This window comes from Sinohyriopsis cumingii, unplaced genomic scaffold (genome assembly GCF_028554795.1).
Source record: "Sinohyriopsis cumingii isolate HCF-2022 unplaced genomic scaffold, ASM2855479v2 utg001180l, whole genome shotgun sequence".
Lineage (NCBI taxonomy): Eukaryota > Metazoa > Mollusca > Bivalvia > Unionida > Unionidae > Sinohyriopsis > Sinohyriopsis cumingii.
The window spans coordinates 277,739-300,684 of record NW_028315969.1 but is presented as its reverse complement, the minus strand read 5'-3'; the positions used below and the strand labels follow the sequence as shown (position 1 = coordinate 300,684).

The following is a 22,946-nucleotide window of genomic DNA, read 5'->3' as shown; positions in this document are numbered from 1 at the left end:
ATCATTCTGCATGCATTTCAACCTAAGCTTGGGTCTTACTGGAACCACAATGTGCCATGTTTCTTACTGAAAATATCTCCATCAATTGCTATAAATGTGCTCTATGCTGATATCTGCATGTTATATTGTAATTGTCTAGCAATATTGATACTCTATTAATAGCAATAAAAACATATCTATTCCATGAAAATGGACCTGGGATTCCTCGAACATCAAACACATATACCACATGCAACAAACAGTCTGGCTAACGGTCAAACACAAATTACTTAGAAAAGTATGTTACATTTCACCTTTATAAATATATATTCTGATGATAACTGATACTACTAAAATGGGCTGTACCTAAAACAGAGGGAAAGGTTCTTTTTAGTTTTGCACATGCACATGAAAAGGTTAGGTTTTTTTTCTCTCCCTCTCTATCTTTCACCTACAAGCACACTTACTCATTAACTGCATATGCATATATGTATGCCTAAGAAGAAAAACCTATATAAGAGAAACATGACACATTGTGCTCAAGAGTCACCAAAAAAGAAACAGACCAACTTTCCAGTTGTTCTCATTTTTTCTTATGCTGCAGGCCAAAGTCCAGAGTTGCCTCCCTTAACAAGGTGAGGTCAGAAGAAAATAACATTCTATCATTACCTTACTGTACAGGCGTGACTTGCATCCCTAGATAACACACCAGGAAATAGCGAATCATCATAACAGTCTAAATGGTGTGTACATGAGGAAGAATGTGGATGTGCATAAAAAGAGGCATTGTATAACAATTCACTACTTTTAAGGTATTAAATCTTCTAAGACACTAAATGTTTGAGGAGAATCTTACTAGCAGATATCTTTTTTATTTTTTCATGCACAAATTTAAAATTATTTTCTCTAATCAAAGAATCCTACTTCTATACTGTAATAATTTTACTGTAAATGCAGAAAGCAAATGCTGAATATTAGATTTTAAGCAATCCCAATCTGATCCATACAAATAAAATATACTTAAAAATATAGACATAAAAAGAACAGTTCCTATCCATATGCTAATGTTAGGCATTAGCTTAGCTAGCAAATCAGTATATTAATGATCATAGTGAATGTACCTAATACCTATTTAAATACCAAACTAAACTATATGTCATCAGTGAAGAATACTGTACCAGTTACTACATGGAATTATTCACCACTCAATGTTTACTTTCTCTATGCCCTATTTTTGTTGGTAACAAAGATGTCTACTTTCCCTTTTTTATAAAGGAAAATAAATAGCACAGAATCAGTAAGTAAAAGTCATTAAGCCAATGGTTCTGTGTAGACACTGGTCCAGTCCCTCATCTTTATCAAAAATATATATAACAACAGGTCAAAGTAATTAAGTGACTGAGAACAAAATTATCCATGACACTATCAATTAAGAACTGGTGAGTAGCAGAAAATCTGAATAACTTTAGTTTGTGAGTATGTTAGAGTGATTTAATCTTTAAAATTAGGCCCTTTCATGCAAAATATTATGAATTCTTTTACTAAAAATGGAACACACATTAGGCAGTAACTACACCAATAGTTTATATATTCCCATCATACTTTTAAGCTTTTCAGGTTAAAGTTTTCTACATTAAATTTGATCAGATCATGGCAAAGTTACTTTGAATTTTTTTTTCTTCTATTGAATGAAAAATCCCTAAAGATGAAAATAAAGCAAGATTATATCATTTTTAATTGAGCCGAATGCCCACATGAACAAAGAAAAGTAACACTGCTGGATAATGCAAGGTTTGATAAGGGCTGTTCCATTAAAACATACATAGGAACCAGAGACGGCACTTTTAAAAACATATATGCAAAAGCTTTAGTGCAGAGATAAACAAGAGTTTGACTGAACAATTTGGTAGGCTGTATCAAATTCACACGGAAAAACATATCACTGCATCTTGCCTCATTTTTTAAACATGTTAGTTCCTTAAAAAGCTGATATTGTTAATCTAATTATTATTGAACTTTCAACAGTAAAGTCATTAGGTCATCTTTATGTTTATCATCAGTATAACTGTGTACAATGATTGCATAATACTGGGTAAACATAAGGGCTGTTCCATTAAAACATACATGGGACCTGGGAATGGCACTTTTGAAAACATATGCCAGGTTAGTTTGGTTTCCCTGATTGTTTATTCAATAAAATTGCTTTTCTAGCTGGTTGAAACAACTGGCTCTGGAGGTCTATCCAAAAGTACAAGCTAGACATAAGCAAAACTTCCACTTTAGATATCCCATTATCAAATTCATATTTTATGTTATGCACGCTGAATTTCACTTAAGAGTACTGTTGCTGGTTGTGGGGATCTCCATTTCAATTACTTGGATAGGACACAGACTATAAAATGTTCTCATTGGTCTGCTATAAATAGGTCAGGGAAAGCCTAACCATGTGACACTGCATTTGTAGTTTTACTAATCATAAGCAAAGCAACAATCTGTGTCTTTATTTTCTTAACCATAAGGAAAACTAACAGATTTCTGAATAAATCCCCTTACAAAATGAAAGTATAAATTCTGCGGCCACATTAATTTTAGTCTCATGAGACTTGGATCAAATCATTTGGATTCGATACAATGTGTGCTGAGAAATGAACTGAATGTAGCTGGATTGTGACAGCAATGGCAGCGAGACATATTTTTTACCATGGAAGAAGTTAGTATTTGGTTGAGAAGTACAACGTAGAGAAATAACTTACTGCCTCAGAGGTAAGTTCTGTACTTTTTCAGCAAGCTAATCAAAAAGTGGTAACAGACCAGTTAAATTCCATTTATTCAATTATTATGAATGTTGTTGCCACAGACACTCGTTTCTGTCAGTCAAAAACCATTATAATAATAATGAGGACTTTGTATAGTGCCTAATCTTTAGAAGCTCTAAGCGCTTTACAATATTAGACAACACCTATAAGATAAAAAACATATAATGATATGATTACAAAAACAAACACCATGAAATTAGAAAACATTAAAAAACATGCTGAGAATATTTAAGGTAGGAAACATTATTAGGTCTTTAAGTTTGTTCTTGCAGTCGAAATAAGTGAGTTTTGAGAGCACTCTCGAATGGGATCACTGTGTCTTTGTGTCTAAGTTCAGTGGGCAATTCATTCCACGTTGCTAGGCTCTGGTATGCAAAAGAACGCTGTCCATATGACTTTGTTTTCATAGTGGGAATAATGAGTATACGATTGTCAGAAGAGGACAGTAAGTATCTTGCTGGTGTGTACACATGGGTGAGGTCGGATAGGTATGTTGGACTAGAGTTCGACAGTGAAACGTAGCACAGAGAACAAATTTTGTATTTGATTCTGGATCAAATGGATAGCCAGTGTAGGGTACAGAGCAGCAGGGAGGTGTGCTCTGATCGTGATACTCTAAGTATGATCCGAGCAGCTGTGTTTTGAACTTTTTGAAGTTTCTGGAGCAGATATTGAGATGAACCAGACAGAACTGAGTTACAATAGTCCAGTCTTGAAAGTACTAATGAACACACAAGTGTTTTAGTGGCATCAACTGAAAGATATTTGTGAACTGACCTGATGCGTCTTAGTTCAAGATATGCAGCCTTGCATATGTTCATGACATGTTGGTGCAATATGAGAGTACTGTTGAGAGTAACACCTAGGTTTCATACTGATTGTGTGAATTTAATGTTGGTGTTGCTGATATTTATTGTTTGAGGTAAAGGATGTGAATGAGAAAGTCTTTGTGTTGTGATCAGAATGGCCTCAGTTTTATCATCATTCATCTGCAACTTGTTACATGTCATCCATGATTTCACATTAGAAATGCACCTCTCTACACCTTGGATGGTAGCATCAACTTCAGTTGGGTGGCTAGATTTGTATACTTGGGTGTCATCAGCGTACAATTGGTGAGACACTGGATGATGATCCATGACACTTGAGAGCGACTGAGTGTACAGAATGAAGAGAACAGGTCCAAGAACAGACCCCGGTGGAACACCAAAACATAGATCAATTGGGCTGGAGTGTATTCCATTTGCAGATATAATTTGTGTCCTGTTGACCAAGTAGGACTTGAACCACAGTAAGGCTGTATCATGAATGCCAAATACATGCTGGAGATGGTTAAGTAATGTATCATGGTCTATTGTGTCAGATGCTGCAGAAAAATCAAGGAGGGTGAGGACTGTAATCTTTCTGCTATCCAACGCAGAGAGAATGTCATTAACTACTTTTAGAAGAGTAGTTTCAGTACTGTGGCAACGGCAATATGCAGAATGTACATTGCTAAAATAACTGTTTGAATTCAGATGAGATACAAGCTGGGATAGAACAACCTTTTCTAAGATTTTTTATATGAATGGGAGATTAGAAACTGGGTGGTAGTTCTTTAAATCGTTATGGTCTAGTGTTGGTTTCTTCAGCAGAGGCTTTATAATGGCAGTTTTGAAAAATGATGGGAGAAAGAGAGGTATTAATAACATCAGTTAGTGAAGGCAATAGTGGATCTAAGCACTCAAGCAGCAGTGATGTTGGAATTGGATCAAGTTCACATGACTTTGGTGCACTCTTCATCAGGATTGTACGTACGAAATCCATAGAGACAGGTTCAAATGCTGCTAATGGTTGCCACTCAAATTCTGTATCCCAGCTGTATGGTGATGATGAGCCAATTGAAATTGTGGTGTCAAGCTTATCTCTAATGGTTTGTACTTTGTCATGGAAGAAATTTGCAAATATGTCCGAAAGGTCGACTGGAGAGAAGGAAGTTGGAAGTGGTGTAGATTTGTTCCTTGACATTAGCTTGTTAGTAATCTCGAAGAGCTCTTTGCAGCTGGAACTTTCCATGATCTTAGTAGTGTAGTGGGCTGATTTCGCTGCATGGACTATATTTGTGACATTGTTCTTAGCGTCTTCATAGATCTGCTTATGAATAGTGAGTCTGGTGGAAAGCCAAAGCCTCTCAGCTTTACAGTGGTCTCTTTTAGCAGTGTGAAGCAGGTCCCTAACACTGCTATACCATGAAGAACACTTTTGAATCTCTGCACTTGCTAGCTGGGGCATGTTTGTCGAGCAATGAATGCAGTCATTTATCGAGTTGTTCTGCTGTAGGAGGTAAGCAAGTTGTTAGTTTGCTTGGATGTCGTGCATTAGTTTGGTTCTATTTATCATACGGAGGCTTCTCTAAGTAGCAGATAAAGGTGGAGGGTTAGGGACTGATATGTCAAGATGGCATATAATGCAGAGGTGATCTGATGCAAGGTCATGGGATACCAGGGTGGACCGTAGAATGTTATCATCAGGTCTATGAAGAATCCAGTCGAAAATGTGACATGTTTTTGGGTGGGTTGGTTACCTGACTGTTTGAGGTTGAAAACATTAATGGAATCTGTGAGTTTTGATGTATTTGGGTTTCCGGGACAGTCAAAGTGAAAGCTGAAATCTCCAAGAATAATCAGGTTGCCAACTATCAAATTTCCATACTCCAGGAGATTTGGAAACTGCTGTAAAAAGAGAGATTCAGTCAGCTTGTTTTTTCTACTAGGAGGAGGGTGGTATAGGCAGAAAAAATGGACTGACCTTTGCTCCAGTGTGAGTGTGTTTTGTACTAGTTCAAACGATGTGTGGTGTGATTAAGATGTTTGATCATCGAGTTCTTTGTGATGACAGCAATTCCACCTCCGCGAGAATTACGGGGGAACGATTTGATGGAGTAACCAGTGGGTGTTAGATCTGCACACTTGAGCTCATTGCCTGATGTTTTTAGCCATGTTTCTGTCAGGAAAAAGACGTCAATATTCTGGTCGTTGATAAAATTAACTATTTGTGTGCACTTTTCCGGTGGTCCTACGACTGGGCATTGAATAATGCAATACGCAGTGGTATCTCTTGGATAGTTGACACAAAGGTTGACAAATTAATAGGGATTTGAATTAGGTTATCTAAATTAACGGTCAAATTTTTTTCAAATTGATGAGTCAAAATAAGGGAGATAACTGGAATTCTTCTTCCTGTTCTTCGCCGGCCAGCTTTGAAACAACATTTCTTTTTTCACTTCTGTTTACATTTAGGTAATGATGTAGTCCCAGTTTGTTTAGTCTAAAGCACAATGTAGTGTGGAGAGTCAAGGAGTGATCATTTAAAGCAATTAATGAGGGTCCATCATAGCATAAACAGGTTGACTGGAAAGTATCACGTGATGGCAGTTTGTTCAAAAACACTGGAGCAAGACAGCTGAGAAAAGTCTAATTGTTCTCATTTCCAAAACAAGGAGATGAAGAAACACATACAAATTGAACAGCCAACACATAATGAATACAATAACATTGATGAAGACAGGCAACAAGCACAAATATCATGAAAACGGCACTAAAAAACGGAACAGCTGCTTCAAGCGGTTAAACATCTTGCTCTTCATCCAATTAACTCAAGATGACCAACATGCACATAATTGGCAAAGGTGCAGATTTAGTGTTACCTTGTGTTAATTGGTACAAGGGGTGTTAACCAGTTTCCTTTTAATTTTTCTGCTGACAGAAATGAATGCTTGTATGTAATGGAGTCTCCGTTGGAGACTTTAACTCCAACATGCAATGATTCCAAGTCCAGTTCCAATAGATAATTCTTATGTTTTGGAATACAGCTTCACAAAGTTTGACTATTTAATGGCTTTCAGAGGAAAATTCTGATTCTAATTGGTGATGCTTTAAAACTGGAATGGAAGCAATGCAGAGCATGATAACATTGGCATCACTGTTATATGTTTGAATAACGTATCATATGTGACACTTTAAATGAACTAGTTTCATGGATTCAGCTACATTTTGTTTAATACTGTGCCAGTTTTAAAAGAAACACAGGGAAAGGAAGTTAAAGTTATAGAACAAAAATAAGAAAATTATCCTGAAACCAATGAATTGACTATTAATAGATCACTGTTCACCCAATCTTCCAGTTATTTCTGTATAGAAATGATACTATGCATACCTAATTAAGAAGTAACTTTGGGTGATCTAAGTCAAGATGGGTTCTTTTATGCTTCAGATTCTTATTATTAATAGGCTACAGTTCTTATTTTCATTGGCAGTGATCATAACCATTCAAGTATTTAGTAACAACATGGTCAGTTATGGCTTGTATAGTAGATGATTACAACTTTCTGCTTAGGTTCCAGCCATCTCATTTTCTCCATAAAATTTAAGCACAATGATATCATTGTACCAGATTGAATTAAACACTGTTGACTTTATATGTTTAGATTTTGTCTACGTGCATGTCAGGTTGCTAAACGTTTGGAGACTGTGTTACTAAAAACTCCTGTTTAATTCGAAATGCAATCAAACTGACAGTGGCTGAAGGGGGGCACAAAGCAAAATCATAAATATGCACTGGGGAGGGGGTAGAAAAAAATAAACCATGCAACGGGAGGTGGGGTGCATCATAATATGACCATCTGCATCCATACTATTTGGATAGCCCCTTATACTCACCTGGAATAACAACTCTTATTAGGCCAGCAATGATGATAAGACAGAATACTTTTAGTCATTTGGTTTTCTTTTTTAATGTAAAGACTGGAATGGCTGCATGAAATTTTAATTATTTTTACAAACTTATTATACAATTTATTTTATTTTAAAGAGTACAAATGTTACTGTCAGAAACCGAATATGAATAATGCCCTATTTTTAACAACAGAAATTTGATGATGGGTAATCCCTCGCAGTATTTAATCATTGGATATATCCTCACACCAAACTGTTACATCTCTGGCAAACAAACACACATACAAACACACCATATGAGCCACGTTAAAAGTCCTTTCCACCAGATCTCCACTGTCCTACATGAAGATCTGGCAGTGACTGCTTAAAGTCATGTTCTGGTGACCTTTTAATTTGCCAATGACAGATGCAGCTTTCAAATTTTTTAAAGTGAATCAAAAGATACAGTACAGATTGATGCTTTTCAGCCATAATGCTCAGTCTCCCAAACACAAAGATATAAGACTTCATCTTAGTGGCTGATAAAATTAGCAATTATGGTAAAAACATAGGTCAACAGAACATGACCCCTAAGCAGTTGTTGAAGGATGTTCACAAAGGACAGTGGAGATCTGATTTGTATCAGATTGCCTCATGTACACATTCTTGCAAAATAAGAAAAGTTATCAGTTTTAAACTTTTTAAACATTTTGGTTTACAGAATGCACAGAGCAAACAACAATTGGATTTTAAGAACATTTTTGCTGACATATTCAAACAGTTAACTGTTTCCTACGTTCTTGGATAAAACAACTTTTTGTTAAAAAGTTCAAGTTTGATTTCCATGGTCAAATTTGAAAGGCTTTGATATAATGCTTCTTTGTTACCAATTTTAATTTATTGAGTTTGATTTGTGTGGTCCATCGGAGGAAATTCACAAAGTTGACTGTTTTTATCATCAAACATGCAGAAGCCAAGTAAACAAATGCAGTCATTTAAGTAACAAAGGCAAAATAATAAAACCTTATTCATAACATTAATTTTGAATTACAGGTTGCTGATTCGGTGCAATTAAAGCATATATAGAAATGTTTTTGTTTTGTGCTTTGGACCTAATAATTTATAAACATATATATTGAATAATTGAGTACAGCTGATACTGACACACCTGATTTTCTTCATGAACTTCTGCATGTCATTCATAAATGTGTGAACTAAACTCAGATTGATAAAAAAAAAACATGACAGTTTATAAGTTTGATCCATCCAAATAAATAAAGTAAATAAAGGACTACATTACTTAAATTATTGAACAGAGACATTTCCACAGAAAAGAGATTTTTATGATTCATTGGCTGGTGTTTGTATGTTGACACTTATTGGTTTACTGTTTTTCATGATAACATGTATTCATATAAATGTGTAAAATTAGATAAGAGTTGAAATAAATCTTTTTGGAGAAATCTTACCAGTATATATTGAGTACATAAAACTTGTGAAAAATAATGAATCTGAACATATTCTAAGTTTTAATGTTGTAAAATTCCCCATTTCCTGTCAAATGTTATAAAATTTTAATTGTATGTATACATACATACATACATTTAGGTTTTATATACACACACACCCTCAAGGAAGAAAATAAAATCTATGGGTGGGTGATTTTAACATTAATTAAATTCTTTCAGTGCGTTATGAAAGGCCTTAATAAAATCTTTGGGTGGCTACCCCAATTCAAAACTGCCTTGCCCTGGTTTCATGTATATTTTAATGGAACAGCCCTAAGAACATTTATATGAAAAGCCATCTAATTATCAAACAAACTTAAAGATTTCACTTTATATGGAAAATGCAAATTAAAATACCAGTCTACCAAAGGAAAACTAGAATAAAAACTTATTTGCTAAACTAATACATATAATTCCTTGTATACAGGTTAAAATAAAAACATGTATATAAAAAGCCACAACAAAGTAAAAAGGAACAAGAACCATCTAGATGATATCCCCCAGGTTGCCTGCTTAGGTATGGACTCTTACTGAAGGTACAACAATGGCCCAAACGTCTAGTTTTTTTAATGCCAGTATCCTATGGTCCAGTACTCTAAGTTTCCAGTTTCTTTTAGTATCCTATGGTTCAGTACTCTCAGTTTCCAGTTTCTTTATTCTGGTATCCTATGGTCCAGTACTCTCAATTTCTAGTTTCTTTATGCCAGTATCCTATGGTCCGGTACTCTTAATTTCTAGTTTCTTTATGCCAGTATCCTATGGTCAGTACTCTCAGTTTACATACTACTTTTTGCTACAATTTGTTTTCATGGAAGCATAAAAATTATTGAATGGGGAAATTAGGCACCTCTACACAACTTGCTTGACGAGTTTATCAGTTTGGTTGAATAGCGTGAACAGTTGTACTCTGGAAACCAAAAAGTTTATGGATGGAGAGACTGACTGAAGGACCTATTAATAGCTACATCCACCACCCCCACCACCAACAACCCATATTACTCAAACAGGATAAAACAAGAAAAATCTAAACAAAAATCACAATTCCTAACCTTCTCATTAGGCCATTACCTGTCACACTGAAGCAACAATGTGCTTACTTGTCCTTGTTACATGTACACACAAAAACATCAATCCCCCTCCCAAAAACCCCCCCCATCTACATCTGAAGAAAAGGGCAGTGGTAAAATTTATAGATAAGGTTAACAAATGTGCAAGCCTACCCTTTCAGGCCGGACTCTTCCTCACAAAACACCAAATATCATTCTTAGATATAACTGTGTGCAACCTACAACTGTATTCAAATGTTGCAAACTCCTAATCCAACCAAAAGAGTATGTGAGCAAGGTGCTAACTAATATTTGTTATAGAGCATAAGTGCTAACTGATATGTTATGTGAGCAAAGTACTAACTAATATGTTTTATGTGAGCAAAGTACTAACTAATATTTGTTAAGTGAGGTAGGTGCTAATATTTGTTATGGGAGCAAGGTGCTAATATTTGTTATGCGAGCAAGGTGCTAACTAATATTTGCAATGTGAGCTAGGTGCAAGTTAGAAGGTCACCAGCAAATTTATGGAATTCTAGCATGGATTTGAATCTTCTTCCTTTTTGATTATCACATATTTTAGTAATAAATTTCAATTTATGCTTTATATTGAATCATTCCTTGTGAGGGCAAAATGTCCACATAAGCAGCTTTCATTACTATGTTTTATTAAAATATAAACAAGTTGCAAACTATTTGTAATTTTAATAAACTTTGGAAGACTCATCTTTCTTTAAACATAAACTAATCAAAACTTGATATCAAAATGACTCACCAATAGCAAATTAATTAAATGCCTAGAAAATATAATTGGAAGAAAACACAATAATAAATCATCCATGCTTGATTTTATTTAATAGTTATCTGCCAACTTCACACACACCCCCCTTTTAAATGTCAAATTCAAAGTAGTTCAAAACTTAAAACTTAAAAAACCTACTATCTCATTTTCGTTGTAAAACAGTTTTCCTCCTAAACTATTTATCCATCTGAGAAATATTTCTGGTTTTAATTTCAGACAATTAAACTGATCAATGGATATAATGATTTCTTGTCATTCAAGTTAAATATTTATTACATGCTTTCAGCATAACTCTAAAGCAGTAGAACTGCCCAAATTAGTAATTTTCAAGTCTAACTCCTTATCAAAATGGACCATACCAGTGGCCTAGTTGTTAGAGCATCCGCCTCGGATGGAGGAGGTCGTGGGTTCAAACCCCGGCCAAATCATACCAAATACTTATAAAAATGGTAATAACAAATGCCTCGCTAGGCGCTCAGCATTAAGAGGTTAGTGTTAGGACTGGTCGCCTGGTGTCAAGACAATGTGACTGGGTGGAACATCATGCTACATGTCTGTGGCATGATGCCCCAGTGCTAGACATCACTATAAACTGCCACACTGCAGACATCGTAGCAATATGACCAAAATTTTTGTAAAGCTATGTTAAAAATCCAAATCATACACACTTATCGAAATGCAACTATACGATGTCCAAAGACTTAGGATTAAGACAGTAGCAATGATTTCCAAACAATCAGGGTGTTTGAAAATATGGTGTGTCCAAAGCCTTACGGTGAGGCAGTAACTATGAATTCCACATAAACAAAGTGTCTGAAAACACAGTCTTAAGGTAGAGTTGTTCACTATAATTTTGACACAATCAGATTTTTGATGGATTTTATTCAATGACATGATTAGAAACACATAAACTTGTAATATTTTACAAGCAATCAAATATCTGTGGCAGATAACTATAAACATAATTTTGCTATATGATGCAATGTACCTTTAAGAAAACTCATGTTATGCCACATTACCAATTTAAAAAAGCAGCCCATTACAAATTTACCTTCCATTCAGTGAGAGACGCTCTGGGAGATTCGTAAATGAGTCTGCCAGTCTCTTTTGCTTGATAAACCCCTCACTCTCAACGGTCACTTCACAGAGGGAAAAATTACTGGAAAAGAACATTTTGATAGAAGTTTTCAGTCATATGGAAATATTGTATCACTCAATGCCTTGAGAGAATTTTGGTACATATAACAGATTTGGTGAGATGAGAAGATAAATGCACAAATATCTGTACAACTTGCCACTGGAAAAAGAAACTGAATAATCGTTCTTAATATTATGTATTTCATATCCAATTTAGATCCAAGAGAAGTGCTATCTAAAAGACATAAAATTTCATAATTTTACTTCATCAAGTAGAATGTGACTGAATATTTTTTTTAATGTAACATAAATGTTTCTATTTTATTTTATTTTAAAAGATAGTTAAATTTGTGTAATTACTGTCCCTTTTTAAGCCATAAAAGTTGCCTCCTGTTAAGAAAATGTCCTTTTCAAAGAAAAATAACAGAGAATACTGATTTCTTTAGTACAATTTCAAAAGCAGTGTGAAATGACTTTAAAAAAAGTGATAATGTAAGATAACATGCATTTCTTGTCTGAGATGATGTAAGTTTCAACATTCATAAGCAATCATTTTGTTTCAAGAATTAAGATAATTTCTCATTCTTAGTGAACTCTAACTATATCAGAGCTGGTTACAGTAATGTGTCCCTGTGAAAGACACTTTATTCCAATTGAATCAGCACTAAGCAACCAACATGTGTTGATGTGTCATAAAACTAAATAACCTTCATAAGTTGCTCTGATAATAAAACTAAATAACCTTCATAAGTTGCTTGCCATAACTAAATAATCATCATGTTGCTGTGCATACAATCCTTCACATATTGCTGTGCATAAGCCTAAATAACCTTCACATGTTGCTATGCATAAAACTAAATAATCTTCATGTGTTGCTGTGCATAAAACTAAATAACCTTCACGTTACTATACATAAAATTAAATAATCTTCACACTTTGCTATGCATAAAACTAAATAACCTTCACATGTTGCTATACACAAAATTAAATAATCTTCACACTTTGCTGTGCATAAAACTAAAAAACCTTCACATGCTGCTTGCCATAAATTAAATAATCTTCACATGTTACTATGCATCAAACTAAATCATCTTCGTGTGTTGCGGTTGGGTTCTATGGCTCCCAACTAATGTATTATAGCAGGGTCAAACTGTATTTGGCACCATGTTTTTTTCTTCAAAATAGACTGCTTTGCTTCTGCTACCTAAGTGTATATCAAACTATAGTGAATCTGCGACACAGATTCAAATTCAAGAAATTTGGAAATGTGACATGTACAGTTACTATAATAGAAAATAAGGAAACTAATTAAAGTACATGGCCAAATGGCTGCACACATAAAAAATAAAAGATCAATAGATGGAAGTCTATGATGGATAAATGTGCAGCAGCCAATAGTTAAACAACACAAGCCTCGAACTGTACTCGTTTCTCTGTGTCTCGCTTGCTCCTGACATCACAAGATATAATCTTTGATCTGATCTTGGAAACAGGATATTTTTGTACATGAACTAAACAGGTACCCTATGGCTCATTTTATTATCCGAAATATGACTGGGCAGGAACCTAAGTACCCCATGACAGCTTTAGCTATACAAATTAATAACTTCTACATGCTGCTGTGAAATAAAACTCCAAATGAAACCCAACATGAAATATGTTAATTCAAATTGGAGTATATGAAGCTACTATATGTTAAACTGTATACTGGGACAACATAATTATAAAAAACCCAAACAATACTTGAATGGTTTAATGCCAACATTATGCAACACTGTACACAAACTTTCTGGGCAATAAGGATGTTATATTGAATGTTATACTCACATACAGGATTATTATTTTACAGAGTATTAAAGATAGCTTTACTGTTATACATCATTAAATACACTGTGTTATACTGTAATATAGTGTTATACTCAGTACAGTGTGATTAGAAATTTTAAAGTTATACCTGCTGGGGTCTGTGAGTCCAAATTCTCGTAATGACAACATCACCACCTCTCTGGCTGTGGTGTCCTGTAAATATACACAAAATAAATATTTAGATCAATTAATATATAATCCAGCAAAAGTCATTATGGCTTTTGAAGCAAAGCTACTTGTATGCATTAATTAAACACAGTGAAACATTTCTGTAACACATTTGTATTCTGCCAATTTTCAGATACCAACTTCTGGAGTGAAATTTATTTCTTTGATCATATGTTAGGACAGCATCCAGGCTTGACCAATCAGATATAAGATAATCATGTTAATCTGCATAGATCTCATTCATATTCAAGCTCGTCCATTTCCAAGTCTGATTAAACCTGCATTAAGAACAAGGCCTTAAGAAGTCTGACAGGCAAAGTTGACAAACAACAAACACACTGCCACACCAAAAGCTCACCAGGTGAGCTTCAAATTGTCCATCTCGTATCCTTTCTTTTGTCACAATGATCTCTTTATATCTGAATCCAAGTCAAGTTTGGTGCATGAAGATTGTGTTATTCACTTATTCATAGTACTGCAAGGTGATATTTTACTGTACAATACAAGGATTATAGCATACCTGTCCCTGAATATGTATAATTTTTAAACGTCTATATAAAAAGTCATGTTGGAGAATAAAGACAATCATCAATCATCATAATTACATTTCTCTGTATGGATGGTAAACTTAAAATTTGAAATAATTTTTTGTACTTCAAGGTTAATTAATCCTTAGCTGTGTTAATTGCTCCTTGATTAATACTAATCAACCATTACATTAAGCTCTCCTTCACTCAGCCCCTAGGATTTAGATCACACTACAAAGTATTAAATCCATCTACATCAGTGAAGGATTTAAACAGATCCAGTAAATTTTCAGATTATCTAAAACCTGCTCTTACTGGACAGTGGGTATTTATAACAAATGGGATATTTTATTGAAATACAAATTGTCACAAAATCCAAATTACATTTTCAATGTCTTTATTTCATTTTACCTTGTGTATAAGAAGATACTTGAAAGATTGGTCTGCTCTGTACACCTTGATAACATGTTCTGGGAATTCATCTTTTGGCTCATCCTGGTTTAAGTTCCCTGCCATCAAAAGGTCAGGATTACTGGCACTCAAATGGTTGGACAGGCCTGCATTGGAAGATGAGCTGGAAGAAGTTGAGGATTTCCGTGACAGTCGGGACATGTACAGGTTCTCATCAGAATGGTTTAAGTTTGTGTCACTGAAATAAAATGTTCATGTGTCTATATTAGTATCACAAATTCGTTCTTCGCTAATTTTATGTTTCTGTGCAGGTAAACTGGATTTCAAAACTTGGGTGCTGAAGTAAATCAATCATATTACATCTCTGACCAATATTCACCTACACAACACCAAGGGTGGATACAACATAAAGGCAATGAAAATGGCAACTTTGTAAAATCCCTGAAATCAGCAAAATCCCCATTTAACTCGTACCCCTTTGACAATCAATCATATGTTGGACCAAATCTGAAACTTTTTCTGATATTTTCTGTGGACTAAAAACCCTTGAAAATGTAAATTCTAATGCCTGAATTACTGTAACATAACCATATTAATGTACAAGATGGTGACCCCTTGGGCATTTAATAGAAAAAATAATATGTATACACATCTATAAATCCAACACTGTTGTGTACATGTTATTGTAATAGATATTTTAGATCCATAATAAATTGTTCCTTGTATATATAATGCATGTGAGGTAAAGTGTGTGTGTGTGTGTGTTTTCTATAATAAGGACACTAACTCAAGTGCATTAAGATTGTCAGCCACCTACTTATTCATACTACTGCCGCTCATATTCCTTGGGATTAAGCTCTTTAGAGCTTTACGAATCTTGGGTTTACTGCCTGCAATTGTCATCATCAAAGACTTGTCTTTTTTTCCACCAGACTTCTCTTTCAGCGGACTCAGCATGTTTTCTAAATCTGGGGCAGAAAGCCGCTGCTTTTGATGTGAGGAAAAATCTTGTCGCTTTTGAGGTGCACTTTTCTCCTGATTGTGAAGCATTTCCTTAAATTCTGTAAGCAACAATAAATTTGTCTTTATCTGTAATATCATTCAATGACATGAAAGAACTGACATTGTGGTCTTCACATCAAACTGGTTACCAAACTGAACAGATGAAAATTAATTTGTATTAAAAATCCTCCTCCCTATAATCAAGCATAAATATGCACTCACACCTATGAACTCAATGTGCTGTTTGAATGATCAAGGATCAAAATTTGTGGCAAAAAGAATATAAGATGTTCTGTTGGAAACTTGGATGCCACTGTGACACCATGACTCCTCCTTGTGGATAATGGCACAGACAGTTATGGTTTCTGCACAACTGAAACACCTTTTTCAATGAGTCCTGGAATTGGGATATGCCTTGCATGTGAGGAGTTAAGGGTGTTAAAATGTGGATAAATCTTGTGTTGGGATTTAAATGTACTAGACAGGGAATTAGTCTAGTGTCAGAAGATTTGAATATGTTAGAATGGGGACAAGTCTTGCAAGTGAGGATATAAGAGTGTATTAATATGGACAAGTCTTGCATGTGAGGATATAGGAGTTAAATAATGGAGACAAGTCTTGCATACAAGGATTTACGAGTGTAAGAATAGAGGTAACTCATGTATCTGAGAATTTAAGGGAGTAATATAGATCCTGCAGATGAGTATTAAATGGTGCAAGAATTTGCATAAGTCATGGAAGGATTTATGGGTGGAATGATAGGCCAAGTCCAGCATCAGAGGATTTAAGAGTGTTTGACAAGTCTTGCATACAAGGATTTAGGAGTAAGTGATTGTGGATAAGTCTTGTGTGTATGGCTTTAAGGGTGTAAGAATCGGTACAAGTCATGCATCAGAGGAATAGAGGATGTATGAATGGGGTAAGTCTCAAATGCAAGGATTGAAGTGTGTAAGAAGACACAAGTCTTGCATCAGAGAATTTAAGGGTATATGAATGGGGACAAGTCTTTCTTCAGAAAGCAAGCATAGGAACAAGAACAGCATCAAAATATTTATGAGTGTTTGCATGGGGACTAGTCTTGTGAGGATTCAGGGGTAAGTGAATGGGGATAAGTCTTATGTGTGAGGACTTAAAAGAGTTTGAGAATGGGGACAAGTCTTGTATCAGCAAATTTAAGGGTGCACAAATTGGAACAAGTCCTGCATTAGAGGATTTATGAGTGATTGCAATGAGACAAGTCTTGCATATCAGGATTAAAAGTGATTGGGGATAAATCTTGTGTGTGATGATCAAAGGGTGTAAGAATGGAGACAAGTCTGCATCAGAGGATTTAAGAGTTTCTGAAAGGGACAAGTCTTGCATGTGGTGATTAACCCTTTATCTCACAGAATGTATGGTTTTGTAGACAGTTGATATACATGTACCAAAGTTACCAGTGCAGTGTGCTATAAATAAAACACGATACTCATTTTACTCTATACAGATAGGCCTGCCAGTTAACTGTTACAGCAGTGTAGTACATGTTATGTCTGACAGCAGCTTTAACCATTCTGCAGATCTGATACACATCTATTATGTTAGAGAGATTTAAGAGTAAAATCTGATCATCATAGTTGTATAATTATTTTTCACATGAGAACTCATTCACTGTCAAACCAGTGAAACCATGTGACCAACCGTAGCTGCCATTTCTCATACTCAAAATTTACCAGTTCTTTGTCTATGTCTACATCACTAAATCACCTGAATTTGATAAATGATAAAAACTCAGGGATGCCTACATCAACATCTGAGCCTTTACCGAAGTTATTGGAGCTTTCATAGTCGTCCTTCTAATCATGCAAACTCAAGAAATTACTGAACGAAATCCATGGCCTCCATTTTGGAAAGTGGAAAATCAAATCCAGTTACATTAAATAGCAGATTATGACTAGAGTTTAAACAGGGACCATGTGATCTGAACATCAATGAATGTAGTATCTAATGGGGTTTTTCCGCAAAGGTGGCACTTTGTAAACCAGCTTGAAATGGCTGATGTTTACAGCAGACATCCAAACATGTTTCCATGAGAATGGTGTAGAGGCGTCAAACCTCGCTTCCATGTGAATCGGGTAGAGATGTCCAAAGGCGCTTCCATAAGAATGGGGTAGATGTGTCCAAAGATGCTGACATGAGGTAAAGGGTTAAAGAGTGTATGAATGGGGGGTTTACGTCTTGCATTTGAGAATTTAAGGGTGTTAACCATGGTTTTATTAGTGCAAATATGTTTTAACAGTTCTGCTGATTCGCCATAGGAAAAACTAAAATCTGTGACAGTAAATCCACCACAAATGGCCTCAAATCCTTAAAAATAATACTGTTACACACTATTTTACTGGGTCCTTTTTTGGAGATTCCACATTTCAGAACCATTTAAAACGCCATACAATAACCAATCATGCATTGAAAAATAATTCTAACGAATATAAAAGCATTTTCTGAAGTATGACATTTTTTAAAACTGAATATTGTAAGCCAAAGTTTCACATGCTGCATTCAGCTGAACATAAATGTAAATTTTATTTATAACTGCAAACAATAATCTGAGCTAATACCTATTGCCTCATGATGTGACAAATGATCTGAGCTACTACCTATTGCCTCACAATCTGACAAATAATAATCTGAGCTACTACCTATTGCCTCACAATCTGACAAATAATAATCTGAGCTACTACCTATTGCCTCAAAATCTGACAAATAATCTGAGCTACAGTGCAACCCCGCTATAACGCGCAACGCTATAACGTGAATTCAGATATAACGTGGTCGTGGCATGGCTCCAAAAATTTTGTATATTCATTCGCACATGAAAAAATATTTTTTGTTCAAAGTACATGAAATAGGTATAAAAATTTATTATCATTATGGGGAAAAGATCGTATGTGAATTCGAATTTAATATGATCGTGGCGTGGTTCCTGAGATTTTAAATACATGTATGTGTATAATTCTCGTACTGGGAAATTTTTTACTTTTTTTTTTAAGTACGAGAAATAGTGTAAAATGTTTATTATCATTTTGGGGAAGAGTTCGCATATGAATTTTAATATAATACAATCGTGGCATAGCTTCTGAAATTTAACAATATCACCAGGTTCTTGAAGCGTTATGCCAAAATAAACATAATTGGAAATGTTACTTATTACTGGTCCATGAGTAAAGCCAGCCCTTGTGAATGTCTTCAATTAATTCTGTATACAGTCGTTGCTCAAACAATAGCCAACATGTGTTTCTTCTTTAACTGCATACACAACCAAGCATCAGACAATGCGGTGGTTGATAAAAGATTATCACAATTTAATAAACATAAAAAAACAAAAGCCGCCAACATGCTTGCTGGGCTTGGCGGTGTTATTAGACGCAATCAGTTGACCAGTAAATAATGTCCGCTTTATTAGCTGGAAATTGAAATGGTATGAAATTGTATGTGCGTTCAGCTTTAAAAAAAAATTTTTTAAGTGACTCGTGACCATTGCAGGCCTATTGCACTTAGTTCTCAGGTTTTACATGGGTATGGTGTTTGTTTATGAACTCGTTATTAATTTCCTATTTTTTATAAAAATATTTTATCGTTATGGAAAAGCAAGCTCACAAATGTAAATCATTCTCTGCACTTTGTGCAATGATTAGTATAGTAGTTTTCAAACGTTTCTTTTGATAATGACAAAATTTGAAGTAAAAGTTATATGCACGCTGAAAGCATGTGTTGATTGGTAATTATTCTGGTTGTAGTTGTTCAAATGAATAGGCATACAAACGTTAATTATTGGAAATTTGCAATGGATAAATGTACACGGAAATGCATACAAGAACATTTTAGCAGTATGAAATTTGTACAGACACTGTTCATAGACCCTGGAACGTAATGAACCGTGCACGTGCTTCATCTTTCTTAACCTAATTTTGCTGTTAATTTTTCCCACTGAATTCAGACACATAATGATGTGTGACAAAATTATTGAACAGTTTAAATATGTATGCAATTTTTGCAATGGAATTACATATTTTATAATTAATTTCAACACTTGACGGTACATTATCAGATGGCAAGTAAACGGTGTTGATGCTCTCTGTTCATGCTATATATTAGACGTTGAATTCAGACACAATGATCTGGGGAAAAAATATTGAATATTGTAAATCTGTGTGCAATTTTTCAACGGAATTACATGTATTACAGATGAACTGAATGCCACGACGTACGATAGTAAATGGTGTTGATACCCTATTCATCACATACATTAGACATGAATACACGTATATGTGCCAATGAGTTGTTCCCTGAAAAAGGTAAAATACTGTAAAACCCCGCATTAACATGACCCCAATATTAATGCAATCCAATTTTTTGGACCCCAAGTATCGTGTTATAGTGGGGTTCCACTGTACTACCTATCGCCTCACAATGTGACAAATAATAATCTGAGCTACTACCTACTGCCTCACAATGTGACATAATAATCTGAACTACCACCATATTACCTCACAATCTGACAAATAATTTGAGCTACTATTACCTCACAATGTGACAAACAATAACCTGTGCTATTACATCACAATGTGATAAATAATAACCTAAGCTACTACCTCTTGCCTCACAATGTGACAATAACCTGAGCTACTACCTACTGCCTCACAATCTGACAAATAATAATCTAAGCTACTACCTATTGCCTCAAAATCTGACAAATAATATTCTGAGCTTTTGCCTCACAATCTGACAACTGCTCCGGTGGCCTAGTGGTTTGAGTGTCTGCCTAGGATGTGGGAGGTCATGGGTTTGAACCCTGGCCAATTATACCAAAGACTTATGATAAAGTTTGAACCCTGGCCAATTATACCAAAGACTTATGATAATGGTTGTTGTTGTTATTGTTGTTATAGGGTTTAATGCCATTTTTCAGCACAAGATAGGTTATACATGGCAGCCAGTATAAATAATGGAAGAAGAACCCAGGAAAACACAGGAAACAACTACCTACCCACAAGAAGCTAATGGCAGGCTTTCTCATGTACCCACACTGGCCGACCCCGAGTCTTGAACCCATGAAGACAGAGGTGAGATGACAGTTTTCCATAACGGTGAGTACTTTAGACCACTTGGGGCCCAGAGGTTAGTGTCAGGACTAGTCAGCCTGGTGTCAGGATAATGTGTCTGGGTGGGACATCATGCTACATGTCTGTGGCATGATGCCCCAGTGCTAGACATCACTACAAACTGTGACACTGCTGACATCATAGCAATATGACTGAAAAATTGTTAAATCTATGTTAAAAATCCAAATCACACACACACAATCTGACAAATAACAACTGAGCTACTATTTCCTCACAACCTGACAATAACCTGGGCTACTATCTATTGCCTCACAATGTGATAAATAATAACCTGAGCTATTGCCTCACAATGTGACAAATAATAATCTGAGCTACTATCTATTACAGCACGACCTGACAACAATTCCCATGAACTGATCTAATAACATTATTCTATACACTTTTTATGGAACCAAATGATGTAAAACCATGATCAAAACTGTCCCTTCCAACAAAATCCTCACAATGCAAATTTACCACTGTATATACACCTCTGACCTAATAAAATTTATGCATAAGAATTGAGGACATAAATATAATGGGCATATAATTAAAACAATTTCAATAAATAAGAACAAATCTTTTATAGGAAGAACTGTATTTTCTATCAAATATAATGTACTCAAACTTTCTACATCAGCACAGTGAATAATCTTACCTAAAAGATTGGATTTAACTGTGATGGACAGATGTGTTGTGCCTCGCAAAATCTCCAGAGCCCTGTTGTGAGATATGCTCTGAAAATTGTGACCATTCACCTCCAAAATCTGTAATAAAAACAGTATACATTTAGCACAATCTGTAATGAACTGTATGTATTTTGCATACAATGGTCCCAAAAAACCTATATATTTTGCACAATTTGTAGCAAACAGCATGTATTTTGCTGTCTAATCTTAGGTGCAGGAAAACAAATCTACTGAAAATAAGAGATCAAAGTGAGACTGAGATTACTCATCTGGCGACACCTAAATGCAGATAAATGCAGGTGCAGATGGTCAAGAAACCTGTGTTAGAAGAGCTCTTGATTTGCCTATGCTATCAAAACAAATGTTTCAAGACATCTCTTTTTTCTATCCTCAGCTAAATTTTATGGCACAGCAGCATCAGTTGTCCAATATTAAAATGTCATTGTGCCACAATGCTTTCTATCAAAGTTAATCATATTTAACTAAGCAAAGATCTGAAACAAAAATATTAAAATGATTTTCCATATTTAGTAACAAAGCCATAGTTGATGGTGGATAGGGCATCATTAGGATAAACCTGAACTGCATTCAAGGCATAATGTACTGCCAAATTTGATAAATTCATTTAATGGCTTTTGAGAAAATGTTGCTTTATTTCTGTTTTTTTTTTAACTTTCAGTAACCATAGTGGCCATATTTTATGACTGGATGGCATCATTTGTAAACAAAAACCTTGAAAGCCTTTCACACACAAATGATTTTTGTCAAAACTGGTCCATTTTTGTTGACAGACTATGACAAAAATTGATCATCAAGTTTTAAATTTTTAGCAATGGTAGCCAAATTTGATGGGGGATTTGTTATAAATCTGAAAGCCTTTTATGACAGAATACTGTCAAATTTGGTCAAATTCTGTTTTTCCACTTTTAGTAATGGAAAGCCATCTTGCCTGGCAAAATATGTCATTTGTACAAACATGAATGATCTTTATTATAATCTTCTTTCTACCAAATTTTGTTGAAAACAGCAAATGCTAATGGATGCACCATGTATGACACATGATAGATGCAAGATAACACCATAAGCTGCTCACACAGCCTTATGGCAGTGTAAACTAATAAAATATTGGCCATATTATTTCCTTTCTTTGCCAAGCATATCTGTTT

At 34.9% G+C, this 22,946-nt stretch overlaps 1 protein-coding gene across 13 annotated transcripts in view; it reads right to left on the bottom strand.

Annotated features, from left to right (window-relative positions):
- The window catches only part of LOC149772737 (rap guanine nucleotide exchange factor 6-like), a 314,757-nt gene that overhangs the window by 54,510 nt on the left and 237,301 nt on the right, over window positions 1-22,946 (bottom strand). For 9 of the 13 annotated variants that reach the window (XM_089947349.1, XM_089947357.1, XM_089947356.1 and 6 more), the window contains 6 exons: window positions 21,750-21,858; window positions 15,769-16,012; window positions 14,952-15,189; window positions 13,934-13,998; window positions 11,894-12,001; window positions 649-675 (listed from right to left, as the gene is read on the bottom strand). In XM_089947349.1, the coding sequence (XP_089803475.1) occupies window positions 649-675; window positions 11,894-12,001; window positions 13,934-13,998; window positions 14,952-15,189; window positions 15,769-16,012; window positions 21,750-21,858 (791 nt within the window). The remainder of the gene's footprint in view (window positions 1-648; window positions 676-11,893; window positions 12,002-13,933; window positions 13,999-14,951; window positions 15,190-15,768; window positions 16,013-21,749; window positions 21,859-22,946) is intronic. The other 4 variants (XM_089947352.1, XM_089947354.1, XM_089947355.1 and 1 more) reach the window with 1 other exon arrangement.